General features: G+C 40.3%; 1 protein-coding gene across 1 annotated transcript in view; it reads right to left on the minus strand.

Annotated features, from left to right (window-relative positions):
- rsrc1 (arginine/serine-rich coiled-coil 1) overlaps positions 1 to 26,877 on the minus strand; it is a 131,301-nt gene that overhangs the window by 61,721 nt on the left and 42,703 nt on the right. The window contains exons 5-6 of the mRNA XM_077566946.1: positions 15,371 to 15,407; positions 1,100 to 1,148 (exon numbers count right to left, since the gene is read on the minus strand). Of these exons, the coding sequence (XP_077423072.1) occupies positions 1,100 to 1,148; positions 15,371 to 15,407 (86 nt within the window). The remainder of the gene's footprint in view (positions 1 to 1,099; positions 1,149 to 15,370; positions 15,408 to 26,877) is intronic.

Consider the following 26,877-nt stretch of genomic DNA (forward strand, 5'->3'; position numbering starts at 1 on the left):
TTGGACAACTTTAAATTAAAAAAAATTCTAAATGACTTACAAGTTATCAAAATAATCATAGAATAATTTGATCATCAATTAGCTCTCGATGAATCAATTTATTGTTGAACATCTTTTTTTGTCATTTGTTGACTCCCAAGTCACAGATATATCCTGCAGGGCAGAATGTGAGGATGGCGACCCCATTTGAACAACAAGAATGCCTGGCACCTCAGTCACAATTAACTCAGATGTCAAGTTTCCACACTTGCACATTAGACCTGGAAAACATCAAGTGAAAATATGATGTCATATTGGTCAAAAGCCCCTAAAAGTTGTGGATGGAGGCGGCAGTTGCTCAGCAACCTCCAGTTATGCCTAAAGTCCGATGTTCATTATGTGCGTGTGAAAGCACTGTACGTACGATTGGATATGATGTATGGACGGACGCCGACCTCTTTCATATATTTCCCGAGCTGAAATTAGAGCAGTGCTACGCCGTGTGTGGGTACATGACTGTAAACATGAAGACATCTTGCTACGTAGCCAATCGCTGCCTGTCGCATACGGCTCGCAAAATCCAGCCCCGGCGCACACACCGGAATATACACAGGGCTCGAACACTGACATCTGTGAATTATGTTCGGCAAGGTGTGTTTGAAATTAAGCTGCTGTAAATATCGGCCACGAACTCTCACAAGTGTAGCGTGAGTGTGTGTGTGTGTGTGAACACTGATTGGGACCATGAGTAATTTGTTGAAACAAAAACAAAACAAATGTTTCAATCATATCATAGTGGTGCATTCAATGCATTGGTGAGGGTGTACCATGAACACAGAGGACGAGTTGGGAGCACAAAATCCACACTTCTAGTTGTGGACAAAATCAAACTAAAAACAAAAACAGTACAAAATATCATCCTTGGCTAAGGTGTATTTCGCTGGCATTGGGCCGAAACCTCATAAGTAAATAAAAAAAGTAAATAAAAAAAACTTTTTTGCCCTTTTTGATGATCTCCTGAAAAGTGAAGGTACAAGGTTTTGGCCCGATGCCAGCAATTTGCTCTTTCTTTGAAACATTCAGGGCCATAGAGGAGTAAAAAACCAAATGAGGATCTTACCTGCCTGCAGGACCATCTGGATTCGAGCCTTAGCCTGCTCTGCTGGTGTCTGTAGGAGAGGAAAAAAACATCAGTGGATTAAAAATAATGTATAGTGTGAACCAATTAGCCAACGAGACATTTTGAAGAAGACTTCCGACTTCAGAGCAGTCGTCTCCGATCCGTGAAGTTGTGGGTTCGATCCTCACCCCAGGTGACCATGTCAAAGTGTCCTTGAGCAAGACACTGAACCCCCCCTGATTTGCTCCCAGTGCGCCCTGCATGGCGGCAGCCGACTACTGGTGTATGAATGAGTGTGTGTGTGAATGGGTGAATGTGAGGCTTTGTAAAGCGCTTTGGGCAGCTTATGGTGCACTCTAAAAACAGTTGGGTCAAAAATAACCCAATTATGGGTCAAAAATGGACCGATCCTCTACTTGGGTCAAGTTGACCCAACTTTGAGTCAAGAAATGGGTCTTTTAATGTAAAAAAAATTATAAATATTGGTCAGATACTTGGGTCATTTTGTATAAAACAACCCAGAAAGTTGGGTCAAAATGACCCATGAATTGGATCGGTCCATTTTTTTTATCCATATTTGGGTTACTTTTGACCCAACTGTAAGAGTGTGTAGATAAAGCGCTATATAAAAAGTAGTCCATTTATCATTTCCCATACAGGGGCGGAGCAAGGTGGTGGCCTCACTCTCTGACCACCACTGGACACCACCCACATAAGGCAAGTTTTTGATAGCTGTGATGAAGAACGTTTGATTCTTACAGTGAATATCAATTAAAACCATCACTTTCACACCATAGCACGCAAAAAAAAAACATGTCCGAGATAATTTCATACAACCACAATCACAGTTAATCAAGAAATAAAATGCACATATTTAGTAATTAACCTTCAATTTATTGACTATTGAATCTTTTTTAGAATCTATTATTCCGTTGCATAATTGAGTAATTATTGGATGGATTTGTATGTAGACTGGAATAGCCGTCGGCGAAGGTTCGCGCCCAAAATTTTGTGTCGATCTATATTTGTGGTTGACTTTTCCAAGCCCTACATTAACAAGGAGTACAAAAAATCTTGAGTTGTTCAACCCTTACTCCTCACATCACCATCCTTGACAATAATCCACCAAGAGCACAGAGACATGTCACAAAGGCCCGTTCATGACAGCACAGACAAGCCCCGAGCCGACACAACTTTTATCTATGTAATCTACTTGGAAAGCTACTCGCTCCCCCTTGGTGCCGCTATGCTTTACCCAAGACTGTCTTTAACCGCGGCCATTAGCGGGAACGCTCTCTTAAATTGTCCTCGCCGAGTACCAGGGGACAACTTCTACCCTGTTGCCAGTGTTGCCTGCTAGAGTGTGTGTGTGTGTGTCAACCTACTCATGTAAAAAATAAAATAAAATAGAGCTGCATCCTGGATACACGAGGGAGGATCAATAAGGAGGAGATGAAGAGAAATTTCGAGAGAGGAAACAAAAGGTATTGTAACAAGTCTTGGGAGAGCGGGATACCAGGGCGCAGAGCACATTTGAAAAAGATCACAGCCGCTCCACACTTCCTATTGGCTCGCCGTATGTTAGCGGGGATGAGCGAATGAGGCGAGAGACTGTTTGTGCTTTGGCAGTTGTGTTGGGGGAGACACAGTCCCCACCGCCCTGCCTTCAACCTCACTGTAATACCAATATCTCCACTATTAGATTTGAGGATCTTAATTGTCACGGAAGAATGATGGTAAGGATTGTGAACGGAGCCATTAAAAAAAAAAAAACGGCGGGGGTGAGGAGGATTGCTCTTGCAGGCTTTTTGGTGCGGTGGAACAGCGGCCCTCGTTACCATGCAGCGGCGGAAACTGTGTGTAGGATTAGAGAGAAATTAAATGCTAATGGGGATGGGATCTGAAACCGCTGCCTGGGAGCATCATTTAGACGGCGGGGCCGGGGTGTCGCTGACAGGCAACCGCCCCCCCACACCCCTTCCCCCCTAATTCTCCTCCTACATAGACAACCAAGCTCTTCTTCCCACTACTTTCCCTCTTGGCACACCACTTCCTCACCCATAGAAAAAATGAAAAAATAAAAAATCTGATTTATCAAACTGTAAACTTGTCACTTTGTAAAAACGTCACTTTCTGGTGGCAGGGAAATATAATGACCCGCTTTAATGCAGCGATGTCAGGCTGCAGGATCCGAGACGCAGTTCACATTAAGGCACACTTAACGTGGTGCGTGTGTGTGTGCGAGTGTATCCCCTGTAGCAGGTGACATTGCGCATCACACTCCACATTGACGGGCGCTGCTCGACAGCTGAAATTACCAATTGCTATTATGCCTGGGAAAAGGAAGGCTTGAATTCTTCAACCACACACACACACACCTCCACATGTGAATGCACAATTCAATCTATCAATCCCCCCCAGACTTTTTTTTTTAAATTTTGCCTCATATGAGCAATCTTTACAGCATAAAAAATAAGACATCCAGTATATAAAACATAATTGATAAAGCTGACGGTTGTATCTTGTACTTTTTTTTTTTTTATAACTCTGTAAATGTATTCCGTGCTATCATCTTAGTTACGGTTTAATTAAATTTGCGCTCCCTTACACTGGCCCTTCACAGCACTGTTTTATGAAAATAAAACAAAATAGCACTGTCATCCTGAACATTGGAAAGACATTTGTACTCTTATTATAGGGTTGCTGCACATTAAATGAAGCTAAACGTATGACATGGCCAATTTGATCCAATATATACTCATAAAAAAATGATCACAAGGAGCAGGGTATATTAATTGAATATTTTATCACCATATTTCACCATATTCAGGTAGCAGCATATAGTCATGCAGGGGTGTCATGGGATTAAATGTTTTAATCGGAATTAATCGCATTACTTAATCGCACATTTTATATCTGTTCTAAATGTAAAATAAAATATTTTATTAAGTTTTCATACTCTTGTTAATACAAAAGTGTGTGCGTGTGTGTGTGTGTGTGTGGGGGGGGGGTGTTGTAGTTTAACCTATAGAAATATGGCCGCATCTTTTAGTCATTGATACGGTAATAATTTATAAAATTGAGTTAGAAACATGTCCTGAGTTTGATATTGATTTGTGTTGAGGTCATTTTTGTGCCACCAGATGGCATAATTGCATTTATAAGACAGCTCAGCGCATTTTTCTTTTCATGTCGAGAGCTATCTAACCTTCAACATGAAGTAACTTGTAAAATTCTGCCCATTTTTAAAATTGTAAAATGCAACTTGACCAAAGTCTCCACAGATATATGTATTATTATTAAATGTATTACTGCCAAATTTTGACGTGGACGTGTCTGCTGCGTTGCGTCTGCAATTCCTTCACTTTCCAAGTAAGGGGCGGTCATTAATCGCGCGTTAAAAAAAAATTAATGGCGTTAAAGGAACTTTTACTTAACACACTTATTTTGACACCCCTACTTATTAGATTTTATTATGGAAGAGTAAAATTGGAGCAAAGGTGTGCGTTTCCCGCCAATTGTACCAAATGGAGGGTAAGCGAGGCTAATTACTATCAAATGATCATAGCAAGTATAGTAAAAGATACTCACAAGTCTAACATACAAACATAATGCCGCCGAGATGCTGCACGTGGCATTACACTGTTGCTCTCTGACATATTCTCTCTCTCTCTGATTCACACGTGTGCCGCCCTCCTCTCTGTGTAATTCATTAGTAAACAATAAAGAGGCGTTAATTGCGCTCCCCAGAGGCAGATGCCGGAGTGAGAGAGAAAGAGGCAGCTAAAGTAGCGTCCTCCTCAATTAGACCCCAAACAAACACAAGAGGTTTTGTGTGTAGATTGAAATATAGCAGACGTGCCAAGTAAAACATGATAAGTAACACACAAAGAAGCTGAGAAATACATTGCTGAAGGACAAGACAGCCTACAAATGTTCTTTAGAATAATATGTTCTGAGGTCCCACTCTTCTAAACACGGTATTCCGGTTAATATTGCATTTGTGCACTTTTATCCATCTCATGGGGCGGCCATTTTGCCACTTGTTATATTCTTCTGTCTTGACCTTCGATAAATACGCCACTCATGTTGCACCTTCTTTTGGCAGTATCACAAAAAAGCCAAAGTAAGTCTTTCGATGACTGTCAAAGGAATTTTTTTTTGCTTGTACAGTTGTAGTATCCAACGTTGTTGTGCTTCATGTAAGTCTGATGGACAAGAACAAGTCAATTAGAAAAAAAAAAAAAAAAAGCAACGATTGGCCTTGGCAGAGGTCCTTTACAAATACTTTAGGAAGACAGCTTACTGACTCCAACCTCTGCTTCTCTGCGTCTGCTCTTTGCCGCCTTTGTCCATCTGCCGACCCAGCATGCTTTGCTTTGTCTGGTCAGCCTCGGGCCTAATAATAACAATAATAGCCACTCGGAGCAGCTCTCCATTATAAATAGATGACGTTTCCTGCGTGCCGCGCTTCGTTATGCACAGCGTAGCATTGTTATTACCCAGCCGAGTGAGGTTTATTTATTTGGCTAATGGCTTGTGTTTATTTTTGACTAATGGGACAGACGCAGGGCACTTAGGCTCAACAAAGTATGTCCGTCAACACTGCGGTAAGGTCGGCGAGCGCGAGTCGACCGGACTTCCTCCTCCCTTGTGCAGGGCAAGAACTCGGCTCGGGCACCTGAGTCATGCATGAATAATTAAAATGGAGCCTGAGTGGTAATGCTGGTATTAACAGGACTGGGGCATCCACTTTTTAAAGAAGGATGTTTGAACGACGTTGCTCCTTCACACTTTTATGGACATGGAAAGGGCCTCATTGTTCCCAAAGCAGTACTGAGCTAACTGGGCTTGTACGGATTCAGTACTGTTTTTAAATATGTAGACAAAGCTATGACGAATACTAGACAAAATATCCCACAAAATAAACAACCTCCCAATTTGGGCTCGAACCCACGACCCTGAGTTGACCCTAGTGCTCTGGGTGTGAATTCACCCATTCACACACACATTCATAGACCAGTGGTCGGCCGCTGCCAGGTACCCAGGGAGCAAATCAGGGTTCAATGTCTTGCTCAAGGATACTTCGACATGGTCACCAGGCGTGAGGATCGAACCCACAAACTTACAGATGGGAGCCGACCACGTACTCGTACTCGTACTGGCCTCACATAATCAGATACCACAGCGGTCACGTAGCGGACTAAAATCATCCATGCCCAACTTCACTCTCAAAGTGTGGAGAGGAGGCTTTGAAGGCCTTTTAATTTTCAGAGTTTCAATTAACATTACAGTGGACTCCCAAATATTGGATTAGAAAATTGTCCTTTGTATCTCCTCTCAGGCTCTCCTGTTTAGTATTTGCGTGTTTTCCCTGTTTTCTCCCGGTATTCCAGCTTCCTCCCACATTCCAAAAACATAAGTTAGGGTCATTCTGCAAGCTTTTTGAGCGTGAATGTGGTTGCTAATTTTTGTTATTCCTATATACGGCCTATTTACACTGGGTTTACAGTAATTTGCCTATCTCTGGGATATAAGGACAAATCCTGGGTTAATTAATGAAGAGTCATAATGGAGACTGGTTGCACCAATGATTCCACAGTTCCTAATAATGAGAAATGTAATTTTTAAAGTCACGTGGAGCAGATTGTGGTGGTATGACTATTATGATCATCACAAGTTTGAGGGAAAGAATGCTTATCATAACATCTACTGTAACATCAGTCTTAATGCTCCGCAGATGTTGACATTACTTCTATATTGCAAGTGCTTATTGACGGAAAATAACGCTCCACAGGCCCCATATGTTATATCTCTTTATAGCGGAGCTGATACTCAATAGTCATCTCATTATACAGGATAATACAACACGGCCTTCCTCTGCCTTGTTTTCTTCCTCCCTGACAAACGTATACGCCATAGCCAAAAGAAGACAGGAGAAAATAGAGCTCCAAGAAAATGTAATATTTCTGTTTTTAATATCAAGGTCTATAAGATCAGGGCATAGATGGGTTCCATAGCAATATGTTTATTTAGATATTTTATAGGGACGGGGGGAAAAAAAAGATCTAACTATCAAGTGTATGTATGGGGGGAGAGGATGGTGCGAGCCAAGCTGCTGTTTCTGAGCTCATCGTATATGAAAAATAATGTTGTGTATGGCTATACTTTTATATATATTGTCAATATGGCATCAGGGCTCTTTTACAATGTGCCATACTTCAGGCCTGGGCTAACAGCATTTTATGGCCCACCAGCAGTTCATCTTCATGTCTCAGGCAGGCAGGAGCGGTGCATAATAATGTCGTTTCCTGCCCCCAAATGCTATTTCACGGGCCGGGTCTCATTTCTCAAACTTCACCACTTTTACAATTTCCCAAACTTTTATTCCCGTCATTATTACCAACAAGATTTCATTACGTATTTAGAATGTAAACAAGTCTGAGTAATGATGCTCTCCCGCCCGCCTCCCACGGAATGGTTCCCTCCTCTGATCGCTGTGCCGCTATCTCACCACAAACACACACACACACACGTGTTAACACACAACGCCAACATACTGCGGTTTACTAACCCACCGCTACATGAAAAGTACGAATATATACGCTTGTAAAGTGCTACAAACAAGATGCAACTCAAAGGAGTGTGTGCACATGCATGTATATGCTCTTGAGAAAGGCGGGGGGGGGGGGCAGGAGGGCGGGTTTACACTCAACTCACATAAATCATGTAGAAGAAAAATGAGCAAATCTGCGGGCTAACTCATCTCCTCTCCATCCGGAGAAAATGAAATTCACGGGAATACCTATCAAAACCGCAATCATCCAGAGATAATATCTTCTTTGGTCTATCTGCACTTTCCGATTTAATTTCCTCCATGCCCTTGACATCCAGCGATAGCATTAAGATGAAGCACATACAGTAAGGGAGTAGTTCTCAACACTTTTTGATATATGACACCGCATGCGCCTAATGTAATGTCATCATTTGAAAATTAATGCAATCGTTCTTTTGTTTAGGGAGTTTTTGGGGGGAGGATCACTAAAGATGATGAAGATGAAGACAGTCGTGTGTGCGTATATGCAAAGGAGGAACAAGTTGTGCGTGTGTATGGCGCTCTGACGCCTCCCCTGCTTGTGTGCCAGAATGACATGCAATTACATGCGGGTCTGCCCCAAGTTTGTGTGTGTGTGTGTTGGGGGGGGGGTCGCTGAAATTACTCCATCATTTAGCCGCGACATCCAGATTAGAAACCCCCCAACACCGCCCAATCGCGCTTTACACCCCCTCCCCCGACGCCACATCAAATATCATGAAATCATTAGTGTAATAAGCATGGAAATCTGTTTACTGATTATCAAAAGCCAATCCCCTCCTACCCCTTTCTCATCTCTGTTATCGCTCTAGAAATGCCTTTGACTCTTTATAATCTGCAATGATATTAGCAGGGGAGGAAACCACCAAAAAAACAGTGCAACATGTGATGTTGCTTTTGCAAAATCCCTGAATTCTACCTTCTTGCACTCTGGGTCACCCTCAGCGTGTTGCCATTTTGGATTCCCTCACAGAGTCAGCGCCTTCTGCAGCTGCCCGCCGCTGTCTGTCATTAAGACAACCGGGCTACCAGTCTCTGTAAACTCTTCAACTCGCCGAGGGACGTCATCAAGCATGGCTCAAGTCAGCCAGGTGTGAGAAGCATGACAAGCCTGTGTCCTGACACCAGGGCTTTGTGGAAAAAAAAAACACGAAAACTTAAAGAGCAGTGATTTGTTATCAAAGGTGTTACATTACGTTAGCTATCATTAAAGATATGCTGATTGAATATAAACCCAATAGGGGATCCTGAGATCTGCAGACTTGGGTCAATTGGTGGAGCCCAGAGTTTAAAGTAAACATGGTGAAGCTAAATTTAGCTGTTATGTTGCACACAGATGGAATAAGTCAGCCCCGACTGTAAATGCTTTTAAATCCAACCCCTACCTTTGATTAAGGTATTTTAAATATTTTAAATCATGTTTTTTTTTCTTAATTAATTTTTAATTATAAATTAATGATGTTTGTAAACAACATTTTTTTCTACTTTGCTTTTGAATGTTGTTCACTGTTGTGTTGGTTGATGTTTGTAGGTGTTGTCTTGCGTGTGAAGCACATTGAGTTGCCTTGTGTATGAAATATAGAATAGCTATAGAAATTAGGCAGTGATTTTTACCTTTAGACAATTAGGCACAGACCGTTTACTTGGTTACTGGGGGTTTACCGTTTTTTTCCCCCCTTCACTTATTTCTACATTGCATTGCATTTATTTTTAACCACACACTGGTAATAAATAAATAAAGAACTTAATTTTGGGACTGGAATGAATTAATTGCATTCCCATTCATTTCAATGGTAAACTTTAATTTATAAGTCACAAGTTTTACTTATTTTTCTCTCCTTTTAATTAAAAAAAAGAAAATGAAATAAAATGTTTTATTGAATGGACATTTCAGGTTACACATAATCAGTTAAGTTCATAACTTGAAGTTCCATTGTAATAGTTGCAGCCCTAGTGAAAATCCATGACATGATTAAAATAAAAAAAAGTAATGTGTCAGTTATAATTTGTTGTCCTTGCGTAGGATTGTATCACTTTTTGTTCCCCTTTCAGCTTGCACGTTGGAGTTTTTAATGCATTTCTTTTGTAGGTGTAAAATGTTTGAACCTTGGAGGCGTTGTGTGCTCTTGTTCCAGAATACTTTCTTCCCACCAAGAAGTCTTCCAAATCCCATATCCACTCCCCCCGCCCCCCACTGTCTCCTTACTCTTGTACCTCTATGTGTCCCCTGGCAGTGTGCCTAGCAGAGTGCTGAAGCCGAGCTGCAAAGTGAACCTGCGATCACGACGAGGCAGTGTCGTAACGTATGGATAAAGCGGGCATGCTTTTTTTTCCCCACTTCATTCTTTTGTCTTTTTTTTTTTCATTCTATAAAATGCATGGACTGATTAGCAGCTGCCGGGCTACCTCTTTCGCTGTGACTTTTCTTCTTCTGAACAGAGCAAAGCATCATTGGAGTCATACTCAAGTGCTCTTGCCTCACTGCTTATGTGCAAAAGCACACAGTTTAACGCGATGCACTGGGAGCAATTATTTTTTATTCTTTTTACTTTTTTGTTCTCTCACGTTCACGCGGTCTGTCGAGATATGACAACAAAACACACAAGACAACAAATGTCTTCACATGCAAATTATAATTGCCCACCTAACGGCAGCAACGTTTGACTATTTTCATAGGAATAACATTTTATTTATAAAGCGCCAAAGCACAGCAAATGTAATCTCAAGTCACATTTTAAATAGACCCACAAACCCTATTCAAGCAGTCCTCTCTGTAGGCTCCACTCTGCCTATTCGATCATTTTGATAAGCATCTTGTATTAATGGAAGCTAGCGTACGCACACAGGAAATGCACAGACTAATCTCGTTTACCGTAACTCCTCCCATACGGTACGACCCAGCCGATCACACGTTTGTTCAGAAAAGCTTTGCAAGTGGGCGTGGAGGAAATGGGATTAGGGATTGACTCAACAATTATGACTACAGTAATTTCTGGACTATAAGGCGCACCTGACAAAAAGCCGCGCAGGCAAAATTTGGGGAATACTCGAGTTTGCTACACATATAAGTCGCACCCGACTGTAAGCCGCAGGTGTTTTAATGTTACCGCACTGGGTTCCCGCGGCTTTCTTTTCCATAATGAGGGCACAAATTGTCTCACTCTCGTTCTGTCTCTCCTACTGTATTTGGGCTCGCTTGGTTTGTTTTGCTCTGCCTGATGGATAAGACGCACCGTTGCATTAGCCGCAGGGTCGAATGCAAGTGAAAAAAGTAGCGGTTTATAGTCCAGAAATTACTGTAGTCAAAATGGTTTTGTAGATATTTCAAACTTAACTCATTCACTCCCAGCCATTTTCACTGAAGCAACCCCCTTTACTCTCGGCTGTTTTACTGGATTTTGACTAATTTTGCAAGAGCCACAGGGCGTGTTGCAACATGTCCCTGGCTGATCTCTTATACTCTGCTGCAACCTGCTGGCGTTTTTTTGTAGTAATTACTATTGCTTTAAGCAATCTCTTCAGGTCAGGAGTTGCATCAAAGGCTTCTGTATTTTCAAGCATAAAAAACATAAAACAAATAAGTTTTGGGAGTGAAGGACAAAGTATTAAAAAAACATATTCATACATTTTTGGGGTTGAATGAGTTAAGTAACTGATAAACAATTCAATTCCATAATTCACTAATGGATAATGGCAGCTGAATAATAGATACAGAATTTGTAATGAAAAACTCCATACATGAATAACAAAAGTGAGATCATTTGTCCTAGGCAAAAAGATGTATCTGTAGTTTTTGACAAAGCAAAACTGAATAACAGATACCTCTAGCTGTCTTTTAGTTCCAATTCTCTTACTGATCTTGAATGAAAATTTCAACTATTCATCACATTATGGCTGGCTAGAAAAAAAAAACGTTACTCTTTCAACCACTACATTGCAATTAGTTAAATAATAAATTGCATAAATGAATACATTTGACCAAAATCTATGAGAATGTAAAATAGTGTTTTTTTGATGAAATGTCTGTTTTATTATACAGTGATAAAGTTCGGAAAGCTTCTACGACAGCATTGCTAAAACGTTCATAAAACCGTGTCTTCACCAACTCACTCCTCATTGAGACAATTCATTATGAAAACCTTCATTTGAACAATGAGGGAAAGGGGGGGGGGGGGTTGATTAAAACCAAGACACGCTGAACTATTCAAACATCTTGGATGGCGTTCAAATCCCTGAGCATTATATAAAGCCTTCCTAAAATAAGGCTGCTATTAAGAAGAAAGCTCAAACAATACAGATTGATTAATAAAAGAGAGTGATGGTTTTATTCCAACAGTTTCAAGACAGGGATCTAAAAGAATAATATGTCTCAGGCTTAGTTGGGTTGACGCGCTCATCTGGAGAGCAGTACATCAGCAGAGAATCATAAATGCCTGTTTGGAAATCTGTTGGGATGTTTATGTGAGCGACTGAGAGGGAACAACATTTTGAACACTTCTACAAGTCTTCCTCGGGGGGGGGACGGGACATGCTCCATTATTTACTGTTCCCGGCCCCCGAGTCGTAATCAAGAGCGCTGAGCTCCCCCAGGCAGCCGAGTGCCGGGGTGCAATCTCCCTATAAGCATAAACACACCCATAAATTCAAACGCGACGCCACAGTCGCTGGGGTTGGATTCCTCGAGACGTTTTGCACGGAAATATACGGCGATAAAGGAACCGATGTGTGCTTTTATCGCTGCGTGTGTAAAGTTAAAATGCAATGTAATGTTAAAAATACACTCAAGTGTATAACACCCAACACCTGCAGTGGAAGCGACGATGGCTCAGATGCTGCTGCTGCCGCTGCACATGATCTTTTGTTTGTTAAAAATCCGATTAGACAGACTACAAATTTACATACAATTGAATAGGATCTCTACTAAAAACTTGTGATTGACACGATTAAAGCACATATTTTCATCATCAATAAGATTAACATTCATGTCATACAATTATTAAGAGAAGTTACCCTCTGCATAATTAAACAAAATTAAACAAAAATACTGTTAAGTAAAACTGCTCACTCTTTGAAGACACCGTTTTTTTTTTTCTCAGGAGAGCTCAGTATTGTTCATTCGATTTGACATCATCATTGCTCTCCTTTTTTTTAAAAAAAAACAAATAAATTAAAAAAAATTTAATACATGTTTTTTTTTTTTTTTGAAGACACCTTAAAAACAAGGAGAGTAACAGACAGCAAAAATGTACATGATGTCTAAAACTTTTTATCTCTTCCTCTTTTTGTGAGTGACTTATATAAATAACGTTGGAGTCTACCTATCAATTCTGTATATATAGCTGCGCACATAGTTTGAAATTAAGTCACACAAGCCAGGCGTGCATAAGCAATAGCTACGTTGATTTTAGGGCTGCACGATATTGGAAAATCATGCGATATAGTTGCTGAATATAGCGATATCGATATTATTGCAATATTTAACATGTACCTAAAGAGATGAAATTTTTATTATCTAATGAAATAATTTAAAAAAAATCATGCAGCAAAATGAGCAAACTACAAATATATTCTTAGTTAATTCATTGTAATTACCTCTGTTCAATTATTGGATAGCAGTGCACATTTTAGTTAGTGGCTGACTGGTCAAATTCAGATCAAAGTGAGGGTGCATAAAACATATTGTAAACACAATTTTGGATTTGATTTCCTCTTTAAACAAAACCTGTTGTTCTCAACTTCTACAAAAGTGGGTCGCAACTTTGCAACAGAATGAAAATGCCGTCCCAAGGGTGACGACAGTTGAGAACCACTCTGCTATAAATGACGATATTTGTATATTTGGGAGTTTGTTGTTTTTTTGCCAGTAGTATACAGACTAAAGCAAACATGCAAATAAATACACCAACTGGCATTTGGGGAGAAGAAACAACTGCACGTCAGAAGGCCAGAAGCCAAGATTCAAACTGAATCTCTCAACTGTGAAGCCGATTGGCCGCATCACGTAAAGCAAAAATAAATGAATAAATCATAATAATAATTTGTATGATAATTATTATTAATATAAGTGTGTGACTTCACCTGTGTACATAATATGAAATACTTTTCAGTAACTGCATATATAGTATAGTATAGCTTTAACATACTGTAGTCATTTAAGCGGAGTGCATCTTGTGTGCACTGAAGGCTCGCTTACTATCGCTATACACAAAGTGATTAATATTGTTAATGCATACAACCCGGTCTTGAATTATTCACATGACCTTTTATGGCGCACTGCATTATTGGCTATCTCCATTGCCATCCACCTGCTCAGATCTGCTCTGCTCCTGTAACTTGCTTTTGATGTCCATCTGTCTCATCATTTGAGATGTATTATGAAATCTAAACATTATGCTTGATGAGGGATTGTGGTCATGATACACTTCCGTTTCGATATCAAGAAGGAAAGTCCACTCAAGTCCAAGGATGTATATTAACCGCAACATACAACACTTTTGTCGGGGTTTGAAAAAGGGTCAACAATACATTGGTTAATCATTAGTTCAGGGATGTGATTTGACCAAAGTGAAATTATCTGAAAATTTAGCCGGGGGTCTGGGGGCCGCTGGCACTTTCAATGCACTCACATGACAAAGAAATAGACAAAACAACAGCATAAATTTTCAATGTATATTGAACTATCCCATATAAAATGGCAGTTTTAGTCAACTCAAAATCAGTCACATTCAAAAACATTGGACTGCCTTTGCTTTTAAAAACTATCACTGAGAATATCATCATATCTAACTAATGTGATTACTAAATTAACACATAAATAATGTTGAAGAGTTCAAATTTCATGAACAAATAATTGTATCATGACCAAATGAAAAGTAACTCATATTAGAGCATTCCACAAATGTCTTTGTTATAGCAGAAGATGTTATCTGTCGGAGTCATGTGCATACACAATGAACTACTACAAAAAAAAATAATAATAATAATAAAATAAATAAATAAAATAAAAATAAATAAAAACGGATTTTTTTTTTGGGGGGGGGAGATAAAAAAAGCGGAATTCCGCGAATTAGCGGAAAAATCACATCCCTGTTAGTTACAATGAGTGGGCGTTGCATTCCACGATTAATAAAATGAATAAACTGTTAATGGGGAGGTCAGATACCATTGTGGCATATTCAGGGTCATTTGCCTAGTGTGGTCGCTATGTGTGTATGTGCATAGTTTAGTATGCAGGGGGCCAGGGCGTGCGACATCCGCAGAGAACCAGGACCCTCGCTGACCCCCGTCTATAATTCATCCTGTGGAATAAGGGGCCAAAAAGAAAGCCTTGGTTCTTTCCCGCCCAAAAAGAGGAACGAGAACCTTTTCACTTTGTTGCATGGCACTATGACCTCGTATTAAAGCAAGTAAGAAAGAAAGCCTAGAAAGAGGCATTAAATTTTCAGGTTTCGTCCCATGAGAGAGTTTCGCGCAGGCTCTCACGTTCATCGCAGTGTGTTAAGACAGTGTGTGCAAATGTGTTTTTCAAAGAAGTTGAAGACAATTTAAATGATACGATTATTCTAATTGTCGTCATTTCAAGTTGGATTGCTTTAATCGCTGTCTAGCACTAAAGAACTTAATTTTAATTAAGCAGATGTCAATGTGCAGTTTATGTGTTACTGAAAAGAACTTACCAGATGCTCCAATGCTGCTTTCATGCGTCCAGCATCCCTGCAACACAAAAGCACATTTACAAACTATAAGTAAAGTTCACTGACACAAAATGATCACCTTTTTCATGAATGATTGCGTTGAGCTCTATTTAGCAGAGTAATGTTACTGTGCGGATGTAGCGCAACTTTCCATAGCGGACATCACATTGCTCTTTACATAGCAGGGCAGTTGAGGTGGACTCAACAGTGCCTCTGCTGTGTGCAGGCAAGTAGTGCACTCCATCTTGCAGATTCACTAATTCCAGCAGATAAAAAAAAAATTTTTTCAAATAAAGAGAAAGTCAACTCCAAAAATTTATTTTCAATAATGTTATATGCAGCCCCACTAGTCTAAACACGGTATTGTGTTTGTGGAACATGAGTTAAGCAGCAAAATCCCCCCGTTTTTAATCCATTTTGCAAAATGTCCCAGAGAAACTTTATTTTATTTTGGCAATGACAGAATGAAGTGTAATTGCACATCCTCTCCAGTAGATGTCAGTGGTGCTCTTATTATTTTTTTTTTAAATTTCAGGCAAATTGATGCACTTCAAATCTTTTGTTTCAGACTAAAACACAATGTTAACAAAGGTTTTCTGTTGTAAGTTCAATCAATATTTTTTCCCCTTTTTTTTCTTTAAGGATAAAATGTTATGTTCAGAGGTGTGCTTCTAACAATATCTTAGACTTATAATATTATTTATAGTCTCGGCAAAAACTGGGGTGCGGGTGAAATGTTTTCTTGTTTCTGGCGTAACAAAAATAATTAAAAGCACTGCATTAAAGGGTAGAAGATGTCTGCCTTTGTTGTCTATTTGTATTTCTAGTCGAAACAATGGCAAGCTGCTAACTATGTGAAGATTATAATTATGCTTATAATTATTATGAATAAATAATAATAAAAAGTATGTAGAATAAACAGTGTCAGCGATAGAATGGCAAGTCGGGAAATGTGTGTGTGTGGGAGGTTGGGGGAGGGAAAGGCAAATTGGCAGTAAATAATAGATGCAATTTTGGCATATTTCAAATTTGCAGCAGTGGAAATCAAAAGATCAAGAGAATACAAACAGCCTCCGATCCCAGCACCCCCGACCAACTCTGGTCCCCATTACTGACAACTCGTGTGTGTGTGTGTGTGTATGTGTGTCCGCGCATGAAGAGAGGGGAAGGCTTATCGACAGGCTTCAGTTGCTAATGCAGGCAGCAGCATCACAGTGTAAATCTATACCATCTCTAAAATTACATACTGTCTAATACACCCCCACCACCTCTTACCCTTTCCTCCCAAAAATCCATCCATCTATCCATCCATCACACCGGGCTCCATAAGCGCGGTCATTCCCACATCATTCATTTCAAATAAGGTCTGATGGAATGATATGAAGATAGCAAGATTGATAAAAAAAAAATGGATGATGATGAAGAAATGAAGGAGGGAAAAGCAGGAACCGAGGCAGCCTGGATGGAACGAACACAACACTGCAAAGCACATGCAATGTTAATCATTACAAAAAGGAAACTCACATTATGTAAAATAACCTTCAATAATTCTCAGAAAAGCAAATCACAACAATTCAATTAACCTGAGATTCATCAATAGGTGCTGCTTTTTTGGTGAGCAACAGCGTTCAAATGGGCTCAGCAATTAAGGTTGGTGTGTAAGTCTGTCCAGAGGTATATTTAAAAAAAAAATCCTGAGAGAAAAAGTAAGGCATCTATTTTAGGAGAGGTGTTTATTTGCTCAAGTGGAAAACTGACTTGACATTGGCTCTCAAGTAAGCAACACAATTTAAGAGAGAACAGTCAGGGATGAAGAGATGGATGTACTTTCAACATTTTCTTGATGGAGGAGAAAAAAAATATTTTGGGGGAAAGGCATTTATTTGTTCAGTTGGGAGACTCATCCGGATCAAACCGTGTCCACAGTAGAGAACACAAACTGAGAAATTACAGTCTTTCAGTTGATAGGTAGATTTACTACTTTTTTCCTGAAGGCAAGAGGCGAGTTGTTTATTTAGGGGGAGGCGTTTATTTGTTATTTGTTCAAGTGGCCGACTTAGCTGGGAGACATGGCTCTAGATTAGAGAACTCTGTTTGAGAAAATACAGTCGGACGGTCGAGAGATAGATTCACTCTTACTTTTTTTCCTGAGGGGAATTGGATAGGTGTCTATTTGAGGAGAGGCATTTACAATTGGATGATGTATCGAAAAAACTGACATGGCCTAGATTAAAGTAGGGGCCGCGATTTGAAGAGATATCACAAGCCTAGCTAGCTAAGTAGACGGCATCTCATCAAAAGATCATTTTTAATGTCGGATTTTTACGTGTTCAGACTTCAGTAGGTGCTGCTGTTTTGACTAGCAACATTGTTCAAAGGGATAAACAGCGTGCGTGTGTGTGTGTGTAAAAGCGAAAAACTCTATAATTTCCTATAACTACAATGCAATTTCTTTTTTTTTCACAAGGAGCAAAATGGAGACAACTATTAGAGGAAGTTGTTTATTTGTTCAAGATAGATCGATGGATAGATGACTTCCCTTGAGTAGAATTAAAAGAAAATATAAAGCAACAATGAAAGTAAAAGGTCAAAAGGCAACCATGAAAGCCCGTTTTGTTGTTTATTCCGTCTTCGTGGCAGCACAAAGTCAACCACTTAAGGCCAACTTCATCTGGACTGTAATTATATTACATTGTGACAAACACCCCGCCACATTCATTATACATGGCGGGGAGCGCGGCGGGCAGACAGCGAGACATTTGTTACCGTGGTGACAGTGTGTGTAATCCGCTAATGAAGCGCAATTAGCGGGAAACAATCTAACACAGGGGAGACACGGACACGCTCGCATCCTTCCCCCCTCCTCCTCCTCCTCCTGCATCCTTTCACTTTATTCTCTCCTTTTTCTGCAACTTATCATTTTAGGATTATTAAAAATCTCATTTTTAATGGCATTTAATCAGGCACTCTTTTTACATCTCGTCCTGACGTCATGGAGGGGGGGGGGGGGGGGGGGGCAGCTAGATAGTGATGATAATCCATTTTACATGCTTATCCCCGTGTTCAAAACATATCATCTGATGAGGTCTTGAGGGAGCGAGCTCTCCGTTTCTCCTCATCCTCTCGCTGTCCTCACCCCTCCCTCCTCTGTGCTTTCCACGCAGCAGCGGCATTGATTTCTGAATTACGCCACAATATTAAATAATTAATATACTTGCCGTGATTGATGTTTTGCATTAGGCCCATATTAGGTTATCAATCAAAATCCACTTGGTTTAATGTAATAATATTGAAAATGTGTCAGTGCCTGTTCATCCAATTTGTAGCGGAGGCAGGCCAGATAGTAATGGTCGGTGAAGCACAAGGCCTGGGAGACGCGGCGGCCTTGCTCCCTACAACCACCGCCGCACATTACATAGCTGGCACGCCGCCGAAGCAGAAATGGAAGAGAATAAATGACGGGAATTAGGCGCACTGAGGAGCGGTACATGCTAAACTGCGATAAGCTTGGCATAATGAGTACGTGTGTCAAAAAAAAAATCACTTGTTGGTGTTACATCACAAATCTTCAACATTGCACTGGCTACATGTAAACAAACAAACATTTAACAAGTACAGTTATTGAAACTCCATTTCAGAAACTTAATAACAAGCACCATTTAATGACATCTGATCTAAAGTAGTAAAATTGAAACAGTAATTTCATAATAGTTTATAAAATTGAGTTAAAATTAAAAATATGTACTGTACTCTAAAGTGTGCTATTGATTTGTGTTGGTCATTTTTCTGCCACTAGATGGCATTATTGCATTTGTAAGACGGTGACAGCTCAGTGCATTTTTCTTTTCATATTAAGAGCTATCTAATCTTTAACATGAAGTAACTTCTGCATATTTTTAAATTGTAAAACACAACTTGACCCCAAATCTCCAGAAATATCTCCATTATTATTAAATGTATTGCAGCTAAATTTTGACGTGGACGTGTCTGCTGCGTTGCGACTGGAATTCCCGCAGTACAGGCTTTCCAAGGGGCGGTCATTAATCGTGTGTAAAAAAATAAATAAATAAATAAATAGTGGTGTTAAAGGAACTTTAAATTAACAATTTTTAAAAAATTGAATGCTGATGTTTTGAAGAAAATGAGGCAAAATGACTCCAGCCAAATGGTAAAATGGCACTTGGTGACTTGATAACGGGTAAAGTAAAGCAAAGCAGTTTATTCTTAAAAGCGTAGGAATTGAGCGAGAGTGCCGATGTTAATTACTACGGTCAATTAAGTGAAGGTGGACAAACAAACTAAGCAATGCCAAAGTCAATACTGACCAATTTAACACGGTGGCTGGATCCATCACAATGTCGGCACTTCCCTGCCTCGCTTGCCCCATTCATTGAGATCTTTTAGGCTGCATTTACACTTAAAGTCCAAGTGTTCAATTCCAATTTTCATGCTTCTCCAATGTCAATTTTAGATGCCACATATCCGATACAAGCGTCAACGTTGGGCATGAAAGCAAACAATAATTTAATTTGTTCAACTTGAATTTCCCCTTGTAAATAATCGCTGACTGTTATGTTCTAGCTCAATGCAACAATTTTTTAGCATCACTCTGTGAGAGAGACTATTGGTGCTGACAAGCAACAATTCATGAATCTGTTGAGTTTTCTCCATCTCTTTGTTCTTTTGAAAACATGTGGTCTAAAACACAGAACACTCTAATCTTTTTATTTGGAGGTTGTAAAGCGCCGTTTGAGGGTGCGGGGGAGCCGGGATTGATCCCAAATGATGTCATTAGCGCTCTCGCTGTCATTGGCATGTAGAAGTGGTCTGAAATTCCAAATTGGGAAGACATTTTGAATGAAGTGGTGCTGGGCCAAGAAATTAAGTTACGAAGAAGTACAGACGCTCCCCTACTTACGAACATTCGAGTTACGAACAACGGTACATACGAACATGTCTGCGCGTACAGTATGTCGAAAAATGTTCGGAAAGAAATGCTGTAAGTTAGATTTTGTATTGCGCGTAGTGCTTCTTTCCGCCGCTAATACCGACGATTGGCGCTGTGAGAGCTCATTGGAGGCTGAGCAACGTGGCGAGGAGGAGGAGGAAGAAAACGCCGGTCCCCATGAAGCAGGAAATAACTTTTGAAGCCGATTCCAGCGACGACGAAGAATCTCTCATGATATAAAATCCTCCTCCTCCATCATCTCCTTAAGCGTACATCTTCCAAAAGTAAGTTAAACTTCATTTTATTTATCTTATTGCGTACATGTACATACTGTGTGTGTGTGTCTCGCTCTCTCTCTCTAACATACGCAGTACAGTACAGTACTGTACGTATTCTCTCCATTTTATTAAAAGTTTTTTTCAGTACAAACCAATGCAGGTTACTTGTACAAGCCTTAAACATACTTATATACCCCTTCAATATACTTATATAGGCTTTAAACATAAATTATAATACAAAATATAGCACTGAAGCAACTTACGAACAAATTCACCTTACGAACGATCGTCCGGAACGTAACTCGTTCGTAAGGTGGGGAGCGTCTGTAATGTATGAAACTATCACTCCACACTTTTTTAAAGGGATACACATTCTTTTTATTATCCTGTGAGCTGGATGAATTATTTCCACCTTATAACAGCTTTTGGTATTCTTATTGATATCTGCAGTCACATATTGTGATAAGGGAAAGAGAAAACATCAGCCAAAAGCAGGATGCTACATGACTGAAAGTAACATCATTCATGTTTGTGCGCGCGCGTGTGTGTGTGTGTCAGCCAGCCCATTTGCCACAATTGCACGCCTTGTCAAGCGTGTCATTGAGAATTCATATGTTGTTTGACTGCTGATGCAACGACAGGCATATTTATTAAAAAGTCAATAGGATAGGGGCCGAGCATTACACACATGCACAAGCGCGCACACATTCCAATAAAAGAAAGCATGCAGTAATAAACATTTCCCATCAGTGGCATCGGCCTTTTACTAACACAAGGCAAATGCTTGATATGAAGCAGGCAAGGGACACAATACAAGAAGCCTGGGATCCCCCAACCACCCCCCCCCCCCCCCTCGGGCCTGATTGCTATCGCTACAACTCCTTTTAAACATGGCGGCCAATTGAAATTGAAATGGCATTCTTATGTGGGGTACTGTCACAGCAACCTCTCAGGGTTTATGGTGCAAATAGAAGGGATGGTACGCACTAACAAGATGGAGAAATGTCAGTGGGGTTCATCAGGGGCTGTCAATCCCCCATGCAACACCCAAGATAAGTGTTTCGATTTTTCCCCACGATTGTTAAAGGAAAAGCTTTGAATTATTTTACCACACAAAAAGAGGTTTGTGATTATTTGCAAACACCGCAAACTCGGGCAAGTGATGCAACCGCTACACCTAGACGTCGTCAGTGGCTTGTCAATGTCAATTCAACTTTCATCACAATAGCGTGGACTAAAAATCTAAAATTGTGCAACCTCTTATTCACATCGTCACTGATTGGGAATTGAACCCACGCTTCCTGCACAGACATCACTCACTCGATGTGTTTTGTTATAGCTGTCCTGACTAAAGCCCAATCTATAGGGATCCCCACCCACCCCACCCCCACCAATGCCAATCCCGATATTTGACAGAATAAAATATCGACAACTGATTAATTGAACCATTAAATAAAAAAATATATATAACGACTAAAATAACTTTTTTGGTCTCTTAATGCTGGATGATATGGCATTTTGTCTCGGCTGACGAACTAGTTTTCGGCGGACGAACCAAATCACGCGACACGAGAAATCACGAGAAGCTGACGCACGCTCACGGCGTCCCAGTTCGTCACCCCCTTTCTTTGAGTGCGGACGTGGTTTGTGTTCGGTAGACATTTTGGATCATTTTGGAGTGTACTTTTGCTACCATGGGACCGAAAAAGACCCCACAAAAGGCTAGTGTTAAGCCTAAGAAGACATTGAAGAAAATTACGGTCGAGCAGAAGAAGGAGATCATCGACAAACACGAACGAGGTGCGCGTTTGTTGTGACTTAGCGTCCCAGTACCGGTACGCTAAGTCTACCAACAGGTGTCAATTAAGAGGTTTTTAGTCAGCAACAAGGATAAAGAGTCTCCTAAGAAGCAAAGAAGAGAAGCCAGACCGGAGGACTCTCCTTCCAAACAGTAACTCCCTCCCTCCCTCCTCCTCCCACTCCATTCCATCAAGCCTTCAACTACTGTACCATCACAAAGGCAAGTTGCAAGTTTTGCAAATAAAAACACTTTATTATACAGTACAGTGTATTTCTTTAATTACAATACAATAGCACATTTATTATACATAAAATAAGGTATATTTTGTGTAGTTTTAAGGCTTTTTTAGTAGAAAATTGTGTTTTATGGGGACCTGGGAACGGATTATTCTCATTTCAATGGTTTCCTATGGGAAATACTTGTTTGGAAGACGAACTTTTCGGCTCACATACTCTCTGTGGGAACCAATTAAGTTTGTGAGCCAAGGTACCACTGTATTTGTTTAACTCATTCAAACCCCAAAACGTGTAAATACATTTTTAATACCTCGTCCTTCACTCCCAAAAACGGATTTATTCCTTGTTTATGTTTTGTTTTTTTTGCAAGAGCATACAGTAGGCTTTGATGCAGCTACTGACATGAAGAGGTGGCTTAAAGCAATGGTTATTACCAAAAACAGCCAGCAGGTGGCAGCAGAGTATAAGAGATCAACCAGGGCCATGTTGCAACAAGCTCTATTTGCCAGACAGGAATGTAAATAATGATGAAAATTAGCTATATTATAATGCTAACTGCTGCAAAACGGAAACAGGTACAAATATACTTTTTTCCTGATGAAAGAAGAGACTCTAACCTTTCTTTTGGTAGGTTCCATGTTTTTATAGCAATAGAACACAATATTCAGTGGGACTTGCAAAATCAGTCAAAATCTAGTAAAACAGCTAGGAGCGAAGGGGGTTGCTTCAGTGAAAATAGCTGTGAGTGAATGAGTTGATTTCACAACAGAAAGAAAAATCAGCAAAAATGGTCTGATTCTTTTTAAATGTGTTTGTGCAGTGGCATAAGAAAAGGTTGTCACACGAGAGAGTACACAATAATTATTCTTTTTACATTTCAGTGATTGCTTTTTATTGCCTTTGATTGTTTTTTAAGAAAAGTATTTACTGTAATTAAGACTTTACCAACGTAGGTACGATGCGAACATATTCGGAGCAAACCAGTGCAGAGGCCAAGAGAATGGACTTCTTTTTTTTTCAGCTTCATAGAGTGAAAGCAATAGAAACACAAAAGAAAAAGAAAAAGGGAAACGTCAGAGAGCAATCAATTTCCCTGCGGTTTCTTCAATAGCAGGCAGCCCCTTTCATATCTCCCAATTAGAGGCTTCCCTAATCAGAGAGCCACCTCTCCATTATTGAGAAGCAGACAATGACACCACCCAACATTCTGCTCGGAAAGTCTGGAGATTGCTGCGCTGATACACAAAGACTAAAGCGCTGGGCTGCTACGGAGGGGTGGGATTTTGTCAGTGTTAAAATCACATGTGGAAATCTTTTGGCTCGCCAGAAAACTGATGGGGAACAATGGCAGCCCCGCGCAGCATCTGTCATGGCACAATATAAAAAGATGATCTTGGCATCGATTGGACAAAAAAAAAAAAAGGAGAGGGAGGAAGACGGGGGGGGGGGGGGGAGGGACGGGCGAGACGAGAAGTTATTCATTTGCAAATCAGGCCCTGGCGCTCAGCTCTATTTCAAGCTAGCAGCGGGTGCCAGGAGTTAACAAGGTAATCACTTTCAATCCTGCCCTTCAATTGGACATCATACCCTCAGCCCGAGAAGAGCCCGGGCCTTCTCAAGGAGGGGATAGCAATCTGGCTGCACACCTGAAGACAAGTGTGTACGCGGACTTCATACACATTATGAATTGGCACACATTTGCACACGCAATGCAATTGGACAACTAACAGCTGGAATTACTACAGAACTTATCCAACAACTCCCTTCAAGTACATGATTGAGATGTGCCAATTGGAAAAATGAAATTCTTAATTACGGGACCAAAGAAAAACTATAACAAGGAGTAATTTTTGAAAAAGAGGGTGTACCTTTATACCAGCCCTTCTTAAAGGGGGCGTGGTGGGATGCCTTTGACCCCAGGCAGGGTTTTTCCTGGCTCAAATTGAGGCAGAGGTGGTATCATCCAGACTATGATGGGTGACTACCGATACCTGGTATCGGTGCCAATACCAGACTTATTCTAAGGTATCGGTACTTGCGGCGGTGACCTATACCATTATCGGCCGCCCTCCTGAAGCCAGTTTACAATCAGGGACTAGAAATCAGAAATTATATGAATACAAATTTGCCATTATTTTTTGCCATTTTAAAAACTACAATCATTAAAAAGTCATCAGTCATTCACACGAGAAAAAAGCATTTTGAAGAAGAATAAATGCATAACATGAGGAGCATAAAAGGTTGTCAAGTTCCGCACAAGTATGAACTTCATCAACAATGACATAATCACTATTTGGTCACAATAACCATCAAAAGTATGAAACGGATTAATATGGAAGCAACTGCATGTTTTTGTTAAAGATAGACCGAAATGGTTATTTCAGGGTCGATACCGATACCGATTATTAGTAGTCAAGGACGCTGATAACCAATATTTGGAGCCGATATTCAGTTTCACAAAAAGGGAAAATATTGGCACCAAATACAAACTCCAGCTTAATAAATAAAAAAGAAAGAAATAATTTGTTGAATTCTTAAGTAGATGTTCATTGAGCAACTTTTAGGATTCGTAAAATATTGGAGTAAAAAAAAATAAATCTTAGTCAATAGACATCTTTGTTTTAAAATTCTAACAAAAAGGTTGGGGATCTCCCAAGAGCAGAAGCATGTCTTCAAACTTTAAATAAAAACCTAAACAAGTAAATAGCTCTCTATTGTTTTTCTACAGTAAATAGTTTTCCAAAATTTCAAAACATCTTGAAGTATTAAAATTTTACTTAATTTCAAACAAAAACAGAAGGTGCAGAGAGTTCCCAGGGTCAGCAGCGTCTCTTATAACATTAACTGAAAATTTAAATAAATAGTTCCCTGAAGTTGACACATTCTTAAATTGATATATTATCGGCCGTATGATTCTTCTAAAAGGCCGATGCCGATATTCGTCAAAATGCTGAATATCGGCCCGGCCGATAATTTGTCTAGCCCTCGTTTTTGTCATAAATTAGGACTTTTTTCCTTTTCTTTTCATTTTTTTTCCCCCCCTGAGATTTCAACATATTTTAAATACGAAAAAACTGTTACAGGTGATAAAGTCACTCTGCATGACAAAATGGCAAAGCAGCACTGAAGATCAGCCTGCCGAGGATTGAAAAGCAGTACATGCAAAAACGGCGGTGAAAGAAACCGTATAGCTCAACCTGTCCTAATCCTTTCCTCATCTCTTTAGCTTGTGTCAGCTGTAACCGGCTGGCCTGAGAGGCAGTTAGTCCCAGTTAGCGCCTCATTTGCATAATCAATATGACAACCTTATTTTTCTAATGCAAACAGGATTTTGTTGCTGATCTTGTGTTTGCTGATGTGTGTGTGTGCGTGCCCGGTCAGCCTCTGGCCAGCCTCAGTCATGGCCCTCTTTAGACCTAATTAGATTAGGTGCGATTATCCCAGCTCTACCTTACAAGTGTACAGGCAGGATAAAGTGTCCACAAAGACCAGCCTGTCACAGCGACTCGGCTCTGGCGTGCAGGTTATCGGGGGTGTGGGGAGACTCGTCGCATACATTGTTATTCATTTCGTCTGCACGCCGCCGTGCCTTGTGCACTTTCTTCTCCATGCGCGCTACTCCTGCGGTGTCACGTCGACGTAATCGCTAGCCGGGGGTAAGTCTTTCTTTCTGTCTGCCTGTCCGTCAGAATACAAAGCAACATGGCCTGGAGCGCTCTGCGGCCTGGCCTGCAGGGAGAGACGTCAGGAGGGCGCCGGCCCGGGCGTGTACGCTCGTGCGTCTCCCAGACTTCAAGGTAGCGCGGCACAAAGAGAAGTTAAGAAGCGGCGGCTGTTTTAGTGCACGAGATGGTCAAGTTGCTACAAAAGATTTGATTCATTCAGTATAAAAAGCGCGTGCATCACAGCAAATAAAATTAAGTGATGTGACGAATAAATGGCAATGACAGAACCATCATTGCATATTTCAATTGGATTTTTTTGTGTGACGAATCAACATCAAGTGCTACACAATCACGAATTGGGATGAAATTTAGAATATTTTAAACTTTTTTCTTTTTTTAACTAATTAACTGAACTCAAAAAAGGATCACATTAATCATGTTTTACCACAGATTAATCACACTGTTAATTTTGACCGCAGATGATCCTTTAGCTGACAGCAGATAAGTTACGTTAAAGGTAGCACAGGTTGTGTTGTGTAGCTACATGCATTAAAGTAAAGA

This window comes from Vanacampus margaritifer, chromosome 5, assembly GCF_051991255.1.
Source record: "Vanacampus margaritifer isolate UIUO_Vmar chromosome 5, RoL_Vmar_1.0, whole genome shotgun sequence".
Lineage (NCBI taxonomy): Eukaryota > Metazoa > Chordata > Actinopteri > Syngnathiformes > Syngnathidae > Vanacampus > Vanacampus margaritifer.